General features: G+C 48.0%; 1 protein-coding gene across 1 annotated transcript in view; it reads left to right on the top strand.

The window, feature by feature from the left end:
• Nucleotides 1–10,000, top strand: part of LOC143299820 (phospholipid-transporting ATPase ABCA3-like) — a 52,964-nt gene that overhangs the window by 20,726 nt on the left and 22,238 nt on the right. The window contains exons 10-14 of the mRNA XM_076613284.1: nucleotides 1,908–2,063; nucleotides 4,345–4,555; nucleotides 5,461–5,710; nucleotides 7,325–7,542; nucleotides 8,046–8,220. Coding sequence (XP_076469399.1) covers nucleotides 1,908–2,063; nucleotides 4,345–4,555; nucleotides 5,461–5,710; nucleotides 7,325–7,542; nucleotides 8,046–8,220 — 1,010 coding nt within the window. The remainder of the gene's footprint in view (nucleotides 1–1,907; nucleotides 2,064–4,344; nucleotides 4,556–5,460; nucleotides 5,711–7,324; nucleotides 7,543–8,045; nucleotides 8,221–10,000) is intronic.

Genomic DNA, 10,000 nt, shown 5'->3' with positions numbered 1-10,000 from the left:
GGAAGGAAGGGAAGGAGGAAAGAAGGTTGGAGTGTGGAAGGAAGGGAGGGGGGATTGAAGAGAGGAGAGATGGAAGAAGTTGTGGGCTAGGAAGGAAAGAGAAAATGAAGGATGGACGGGAGGGAGGAATGAAGGTTGGATGGAAGGAAGGGAGGAAGGAATGGAGGGGATACTGAAGGGAGGACAGATGGAAGAAGTTGTGGGCAAGGAAGGAAAGAGAAAATGAAGAATGGACGGGAGGAATGAAGGTTGGATTGAAGGGAGGGAGGAAGGAAGGGAGGGGATACTGAAGGGAGGACAGATGGGAGAAGTTGTGGGCAAGGAAGGAAAGATAAAATGAAGGAAGGAAGGGGAGGAATGAAGGTTGGATTGAAGGGAGGGAGGAAGGGAGGGGATACTGAAGGGAGGACAGATGGAAGAAGTTGTGGGCTAGGAAGATAAGAGAAAATGAAAGATGGAAAGGGAGGAATGAAGGTTGGAAGGAAGGAAGGAAGGGAGGGAGGAATCATTCAAGGAAGGAAGGACGGAATAAGTTGTAGGATAAAAAGGAACGAAAGAGGGAGGGAGGAAGGAAGGAACGGAGGAAAGAATGAAGGATGGAAGAAGTTGTAGGGCTGGAAGGAGGGAAAGAAGAAAGGAAGGAAGGAAGGACGGAAGGAAGAGAAAGGGATAGAGGAAGGAAGGAAGGAAAGAAGTGAGAAGGGATCTTTCTTTGCTTTGTGGGGAATGGGTAGCTGGGTGGGTGAGTGCGTGGGGATTGGGGGGGGGGGGGCACGGGGGAGAGAAGTCGTAGGGGTAGCTGGGAAGGCAGGAAGGAAGGGAGGGAGGAATAAGTTGCAGGGTAGGAAGGAAGGAAAGAAGAAATGAAGGAAGGAAGGAAGGAACAAAGGAAAGAAGGAAGGAAGGAGTAGAAAGAGGAAGGGGAGGTGAAGTAAGAGATGGCAATGATAATGATGATAATGAATAATTATGAAGATGGTGACCCCACACACACACACACCCCAGCCCCCCCTCACCCCCCCCCCCCCCTCAACCCCCCCATCCCCCCACCCGCCAAAAAAAAAAGGAAATAAGTAATGACAATCACGACGACGATGATAATGATGATGATGATGAAACTTTTCTTTTGCTTGTTGCTCCTGTGCAGTTTACGATAATTCTTTATAATAGGCTTACAACAATCACACGGGAACAGTAGTTCCAGATATGATAGTCTGAACAGTGCCAAATGCATGTATTGTTATCAGTTAGTTTTTGTACTTGACAGAGGCACTATAATAACTGTTCTGGTGAAAATTCCAGGACAAGAAATGATAACAACGAAACTTCTTCTTCTTCTTCTTCTGCGTTCGTGGGCTTCAACTCCCACGTTCACTCGTTTATACGCGAGTTGGTTTTTACGTGTATGACCGTTTTTACCCCGCCATGTAGGCAGCCATACTCCGTTTTCGGGGGTGTGCATGCTGGGTATGTTCTTGTTTCCATAACCCACCGAACGCTGACATGGATTACAAGATCTTTAACGTGCATATTTGATCTTCTGCTTGCGCATACACACGAAGGGGGTTCAGGCACTGGCAGGTCTGCACACATGTTGAGCTGGGAGATCGTAAAAATCTCCACCCTTTACCCACCAGGCGCCGTCACCGTGATTCGAACCCGAGACCCTCAGATCGAAAGTCCAACGCTTTAACCATTCGGCTATGGCGCCCGTCATAACAACGAAACAACATTAGTATAATTAAAGGGCAGCGAGAAAGAGGTACCAGCAATTGCAAAAGAAGGAGGATGTAGCACACACGTAGAGAAAGTGGTTGCATTACCTGTTTATGAACATAACACACACACACACACACACACACACACACACAAAAGGAAAAAAAAAAAATGCCTATCTTTGGTTTCAGCTAAAGGGAAGCGACTCGTCGAATGTGAAACGGGAAGTGGAGGAAATGACGAAAGAGGTGGGGTTAGAGTTCAAGGCCAAAACCAAGGCCGGTAACTTGTCTGGAGGTCAGAAACGAAAACTGTCTGTGGGCATCGCTCTCATCTCTGGCTCCAAGGTACGGCTGCTTTGGTTTCGTCTTCTTCTTCTTCTTCTTCTTCTTCTTTTTCTTCTTCTTGTGTTGCTATTTTTTGCAGCTGCTGCTGTTTGCTTCAAGCTGCTGCTTCTTTACCTGCTGCAGTAGTTTTGTTGTTACCTTTGGAGAGATGGCCTAGACCGGGTAACGCGTTCGCTTAGGAAGCGAGAGAATCTGAGCGCGCTGTTTCGAATCACGGCTCAGCCGCCGATATTTTCTCCCCCTCCACTAGACCTTGAGAGTTGGTCTATACGCTAGTCATTCGGATGAGACGATAAACCGAGGTCCCGTGTGCAGCATGCACTTAGCGCACGTAAAAGAACCCACGGCAACAAAAGGGTTGTTCCTGGCAAAATTCTGTTGAAAAAATCCACTTCGATAGGAAAAACAAATAAAACTGCATGCAAGAAAAAAAAGGGGGCGGGGGGGGGGGGGGTGGCGCTGTAGTACAGTGATGCGCTCACCTTGGGAGAGCAGCCTGAATTTCACACAGAGAAATCTGTTGTGATTAAAAGAAATACAAATACAAATACAGCCATCTGCTGGTTAATATTAGTGTTCCATCTAGATATAAAGATAATGCTGTTGTCTACCATGGTGGTTTTGTTGCAGCCTGCCTTCTTTTTTTCTTTTTTTTCTTTTTTTACTTTCGTTTTCGTTTAGCAGCGTTTTGTTTTGTCAATGTATTTGTTTACGTAAAGATGTCAGTAGCAACAAAAGTGGTGGACGGGTTATTGTTTAGTTGCAGGTTATATGAATGCTTTTCGTTGAGTGAACGTTTCAGTTCATTCATTCATTCATTCATTCATTCATTTATTCATGCATTCATTCATGCAAGTATGCACTTCATCATCATCACAATCACCAGCCTATCAGACAATCAATCATACAGTCTAGTCAGGCAATCAACTCACCACAAACACCCAGCCCACACCCTATCCCCCTCCTAACTAATCAATCACCCAACCCAAACACAATAACCCAACAAATAATCCAACCGCCCATCCATCCATCCATCCACCCACCCATTCATCCATAAATCAATCGGCCCATCTATCCATCCATCCACCCATCCAACCACCCACCCATCCATAAACACACCCACCCATCTATTGATCCACCCATCCATAGGTCCACCCACCTACCCATCCATCCACCCACCCACCCATCCATAAACACACCCACCCATCTATAGATCCACCCATCCATAGGTCCACCCACCTACCCATCCATCCACCCACCCACCCATCCGTAAATACACCCACCCATCTATAGATCCATCATTCCATAGATCCATCCAGACGTAATTCCACCCACCCACCCATCCACAAACCCATCCATCCATACACACTACCCATCCATAAAAATCCACCCACCAGTCTATCCGCCACACACCTACACACACACCCTCCAGCCCCCCACACCCCAACCAACCTCACCCACACACACACTACCCAAAAACTATGAAAACATCTCTGTACAATACGGCACTGCATGGCACGGGTCACAGGTGGTGGTGGTGGACGATTCAACCACCTACCCCCACCCCCCAGCCCCCGCGACTAATCCCCCCCCACACACACACACACACCCACCACCATCCCCCTCACCCCCCCAACACACACCCACACACCCACCGGCCCCCACCCCCACCCAACCCCCCCACACCCACACCCACAACAGCACCAACCCAACCCAACCCACACCTCCCCCCCACACCTCCCCCCCCCCCACACACACACACCGCTCCCCCCACCCCCTCACCCCCACACACCACCACCACAACAAAAAAACAACATCAAAGCAACCCTGCACTGTTACCGGCTCCGCCACGGTTCGGGTACCAAGTGGTGGTGCTGGACGATACAACCATCCACCCACCCACACATCCACACACCAACCCACCTACACACCAACACCACACACCCACACACATCCCCACCACACCCCCCAACCCACACCAACCCAACACACAACCACACACCACCACAACAACAAAAACTGTTACCGGGCACTGTCACTGTCACTGTCACCAGCACGGCACAGGTCATAGGTGGTGGTGGTGGACGATCGACCCACCCACCCATCCATCCATCCACCCACCATTCCACACACCCCACCCCCCAAAACCCACCCACCAACACCACACCACCACAAAAAAAAACAAAAAAAAACGTCAAAACAACCCTGCACTGTTACCGACACTGCCACTGTCACTGTCACTGTCACCGGTACGGCAACGGGTACCTGTCCTTGTTCCCAGGTGGTGGTGCTGGACGAGCCGTCCTCCGGCATGGACCCCGCCGCCCGCCGCCAGACGTGGGAGCTGCTGCAGCGGCAGCGGGCCGGGCGCACCATCCTGTTGACCACTCACTACATGGACGAGGCGGACGTGCTCGGGGATCGCATCGCCATCATGTCCCAGGGCGTCGTCCGCTGCTGCGGCTCCTCGCTCTTCCTCAAGAAGCTGTTCGGTGAGAAAGTTGGGTGGGGGTTGGGTGGGGGGGGTGGATGTGGGGGGTAGGGGTTTTGGGGGGTGGGGGTGGGGGGTAGGGAAGGGAGGGAGGGAGGGAGGAGGGAGGGTGGAGGGGAAGGAGGGATGTGTGAGTGGGGGAGGGATGGAGTGTGTGTGTGTGTGTGTGTGTGTGTGTATGAATGTGAGAGAAAGAGGTGGGGTGGAGACAGGGAGTGTGTGTTTGTGTGTGTGTGGGTGGGTGGGTGTGTCTCTGTGTGTGTCTGTGTTTGTGTGTGTGTGGGTGGGAGGGGTGGCGTGTGTGAGTGAGTGGAGGTGTGAATGTATGTCTCAGCGTGGGTGGGGTGGGTGGCGTGGGTGAGTAGGGAAGTACGTTTGTGTTTGAGTGTGAGTGGATTGTGGTGTGTGGGTGAGTGTGGGTGAGTCTAGAATAAGTGTGTGGGGTGGGATGTGGGGGAGGCGTGGTGTGTGTGTGAGTGAGTGGCGAAGAGAGGGTGTGTGTGGTGGGTGGGATGGGGTGTGTGAGAGAGTGGGGAAGAGGGTGTGAGTGTGGATGGGATGGGGTATGTGTGTGTGTGTGTGTGTGTGTGTGTGTGTGTGTGAGTGAGGGGGTTAGTGAGTGTGTGTGTGTGGTGTGCGGGGGGCGTGGGGGGGGTGCGCGGAGGGTGTGTGGACTGGAGGCGGAAGGGGTAAGAGTATGTGAGCGGGTGAGTGAGTGAGTGTATATATGTGTCAGACATCTGTCCAGCACATGGTCGTGGTACGTAATGTGCATGGATCTGTCCCGAACGCAGTAGTGACCCTACGACTGCCTTCTTTCAGAAACTGAAACTAAACCTTACTTCCCCTCCCCCCACCCCACCCCACCCACCCCACCACCCACACACACACACCCTCCATCCAAAGGTGCTGGGTACCACCTGGTGGCGGTGAAGGACAAGGGATGCCAGGTGCCCGCCCTCACCGACGCCATCCGGGAGCGCATCCCCTCGGCACAGTTCGAGGAGGAGATCAACGCCGAGGTGTCCTACCTGCTGCCGGACGACCAGTCGGCGGCCTTCCCCGGCCTCTTCCGCTTCCTGGAGGAGCACAGGGCGGAGCTGGGAATCGTGGGCTTCGGCACTTCCGCCACCACCATGGAGGAGGTGTTTCTGAAGTGAGGGTGTTTTTGTTGTTGTTGTTGTTGGTATTTTTGGGGGGGAAGGGGAGGTAGGGGGTGGGGGGGGGGAGGGGGTTGTCTCGAACGGTCATGGGATCAATATACTGTGAAACAGAGTAGAGTAGAATATAGAGTGTAATGCAATACAATACAGTGCAATACAGCATGATACAACGTGGTGCAAAGCAATTCAATGCGGTGCAAATGCAATGCCATAATCATACAATGTCACACGATGCAACAGAATACAGCACATTACAACACAATGCAATGCAACGCAAAGCAGTGCAACATAATACGATACAATACAGTATAACACAATAAGATACAATACATTACAATACTATGTCATATCATGCCATAATACTAGTTATTACCTGCAGTGTGTGGATGTATGTATGAAACGGTGTATGTGAAATTTTTTACATTTGTATCTTCGTAATATTCGTAAAAGCTGTTGTTGACTTTTACAGTTATGGTCCCCCATGTTGTTTACTTGTCTATGTTGTGATAATGCACCTGACCAAATTTCTCCAGCTGGAGATAATAAAGTTATTCTTATCTTACCTTTAAGATAGAATACAACACAACACAACACAACACAACACAACACAACACAACACAGCACAGCACAGCACAGCACAGCACAGCACAGCACAGCACAGCACAGTGCAGCATAATACGATACAATACAGTATAGTACAATGCAATACAATACAACACAATACTATGTCGTATAATGCCATACGATAGAACACAACACAACACAACACAGCATAATACAGTGCAATTCAGTTCAGTACAATACAATACAATACTATGTCATATCATGCCATACGATAGAATACAACACAACCCAACACAACGCACCACAGCATAATACAATGCAATGCAATACAACACAATACTATGTCATACAATGCCATACGATAGAACACAACGCAACACAGCATAATACAATGCAATTCAGTTCAGTACAATACAATACAATACTATGTCATATCATGCCATACGATAGAATACAACACAACAACACAACACAACACAGCATAATACAATGCAATGCAATGCAATGCAATGCAATGCAATTCAATTCAATGCAGTTCAGTTCAGTGCAATACAATACAATACTATGTCATATCATGCCATACGCTAGAATACAACACAACACAGCACAGCATAACACAATGCAATGCAATGCAATTCAATTTAGTTCAAAGCAATACAACACAATGCAATACAATACAATACAATATAATTCAATGCAATACAATACAATACAATGCAATAAAATACAATGCAATGCAATGCAATACAATACAATACAATACAATACAATACACTGCAGCGCACCTCAATACAGCGTAGTTCAATACAATCCAATGTGTAACACAATTCAACGCAACACAACACTGCGCAACGCAGTGGCAATACAACACCCCCCACCCCCACCCCCCACCCCCACCCCCCAACACAAAAGCAACGCCATACAACAAACACACAGCGCGCAACAACCCAACCCAACCCAACCCAACCCAACCCAACCCAACCCAACACGACACACAGCAGTGACAGCATCCCTATAACCTCCCCTTGTGTACCCACCCACAGGGTAGGCGAAGACGCGGACGATGACATCGCAAACCTGGGGGGATCGGGGCGACCGGGATCCGCCAAGAGACCCCACACCAGAGATGGCTTCACCAACAAGGCCATGAACCTCGACGACGAGAAGCCGCTCGTCGCCAGCAGCAGCAGCAGCAGCATCCACACCAGCAACGGCAAATCATCAAAGGCCAAGGAGGCGGTCGTGGAGGAGGATATCTTAGGTGAGGGGGGGGGGGGGGGACTCGAGTTCCAAGCTGGAACTCGAATGTTTTTTTTTCTTGACGGTTAAAAAACTAAATAAATGAATAGATAAAGACAAGATAGGAGCTCCTTTTTTCACCTTCTCGCAAATATATATATATATATATATATATATATATATATATAGAGAGAGAGAGAGAGAGAGAGGGGGAGAGAGAGGTAGATAGGTATATAAAATTTGCCAGGGAGAACCTTTTTGATGTCGTAAGTTAGATTCTCTTACATGCGCTAAGTAGGTATATACATACTGTAGCACACGGGACTTCCGGTTTTACGTCTCGACTGGCGTCCAGACCACCCAAAACCACTCAAGATCTAATGGAGGGGAAGAAAATTGTAGGATTCAATCCCAAACAATCCCAAATAAAAGGTTTATAAAATTTAAAAAAAATTAAAAACAAAACGTGTGGGGTGGGCGTGGTGTGTACTGATCGCACTGTGTGTTGTGTGTGGGGGCGTGCAGCCTTCAACCGGAGCTACACCAAGGTGACAGGTCTGAGCCTCAGGTGGTCCCAGTTCTACGGGATGTTCGTCAAGAAGGTTCTCCTCTCCTGGCGTCATAGGATCATCTCCGTCGTGCAGCTCCTCCTCCCAGTCATCTTCACCATCCTCGCCCTCCTCATCGACACTGAGTCCGTGTACGTAGATTTTTTTTTTTTTTTTTTTTTTTTTTGTACTGTTGTTGTTTTTTACCCTTGACCTGAAGTAGATCTTCTTCTTCTTCATTCGTGGGCTGCATCTCCAACGTTCACTCTTATGCACACGAGTGGGCTTTTACGTGCATGACCGTTTTTGTTTTGTTTTTTTTACCCCGCCGCCATGTAGGCAGCCATACTCCATTTTCGGGGGTGTGCATGCTGGGTATGTTTTTGTTTTTTTTGGTTTTTTTTTGTTTTCAAAACCCACCGAACGCTGACATGGATTACAGGATCTGTATTTGATCTTCTGCCTGCGTACGCACACGAAGGGGGTTCAGGCACAAGCGGGTCGATCTGCACAAAATAATGTTGACCTGAGAGATCGGAAAACTCTTCGGCCTTTTCCCCCTACCAGGTGCCGTTACCGAGATTCGAAACTAGGACCCTCAGATTGAAAGTCCAACGCTTTAACCACTCGGCTATTGCGGCCATCACAGCGGTTGGTTTTTGACTCACTTGACTCACTTGTGTAACCCGGTGTTCGGTTGTCTGTGTGTGCGTGCGTGTGTGTGTGTCCGTGTGTCTGTGTGTCCGTGGTAAACTTTAACATTGACATTTTCTCTGCAAATACTTTGTCAGTTAACACCAAATTTGGCATAAAAATAGGAAAAATTCAGTTCTTTCCAGTCATCTTGTTTAAAACAATATTGCACCCCTGGGATGGGCACCAAAAAATTTTTTAAAAAAGAAGCCTAATTATATGCAAACTGCATTTACTGTTATATTTATATTTTTTGTATTCTCTAAACTTGGCACTTTGACCTCTTCTGACACAACAACAAGAGGAGTCATTATTATCATTTTTTGTTCAAACAGGAACTTCTATTGCTAAGTATGGATTTTTTTATTTATTTTGCAAACGTTTTGGTGCAGATAATAAAAAAGGGAAATCACTCTGTAATTAATGCTAGGGGACTTAATTTATCACAAGTGAGTCTTGAAGGCCTTGCCTCTCTTGTTTTTGTTGTATTGTTGTTGTAGTAGGTGTTTTTGCCCTCGACTTGAAGTAGATGACACTAAGTCTGTGTGCGTAAAAAGGGTGTTTGTTTTCTGTTTTCTGTGTGTGTGTGTTTTTGTTTGTTTTTTACTTTTGGATTGAAGTAGATGACACTGATATGAGTCTGTGTGCGTAAAAAGGGTGGTTGGTTTTTGTTGTTGTACTGTTTGTTGTTGTTGTTGATTTTTTTTTATTTACCCTTGACTTGAAGTAGTTGACATTGAGTCTATATGTGTAAAAAAGATGGGGTATTTTTCATTGTTGTACTGTTGTTGTTTTTTTTTGGGGGGGCGTGTACTTGTTTTTAACCTCTGACTTGAAGTACAGAAGTTCACTAACTTGGTGATAGCCTTCAGATGGCCTTGGTTGGGTTGGCGAGGCTCTAAGTACCACAATTTGATTTGATTTGATGTGCGTAAAGCGAAGGGGGATGGGGGAGGGGATGGAGGAAGGGGGGGGGAGGGTCTTGGGGAGGTTTGGTGGGCTGGGCGGGGGAGGGGGAGGGGGGGGAGGGGAGAGGAGGGTTAAGGGTGCAGGGTTGGGGGTTTGGGAGGAGTGTTGGATGGGGTGGGGGTGGTTGTTTTGGAATCGTTAATTTGGTGGTGGTGGTGGTGGTGGAGTTGGTAGTGCTGTGGTGGTGGTCGTGATGGTGGTGGAGATAGTGGTGGTGCCAAAAAGAAACTCTCTGGCCCAAGTATAGACAGTAAAGTTTGTGTATTGTGT

Source organism: Babylonia areolata, chromosome 25, assembly GCF_041734735.1.
Source record: "Babylonia areolata isolate BAREFJ2019XMU chromosome 25, ASM4173473v1, whole genome shotgun sequence".
In the NCBI taxonomy this organism is placed as follows: domain Eukaryota; kingdom Metazoa; phylum Mollusca; class Gastropoda; order Neogastropoda; family Buccinidae; genus Babylonia; species Babylonia areolata.
Note: the sequence above shows the minus strand (reverse complement) of the source record. Positions and strands in the feature narration are given on the sequence as shown.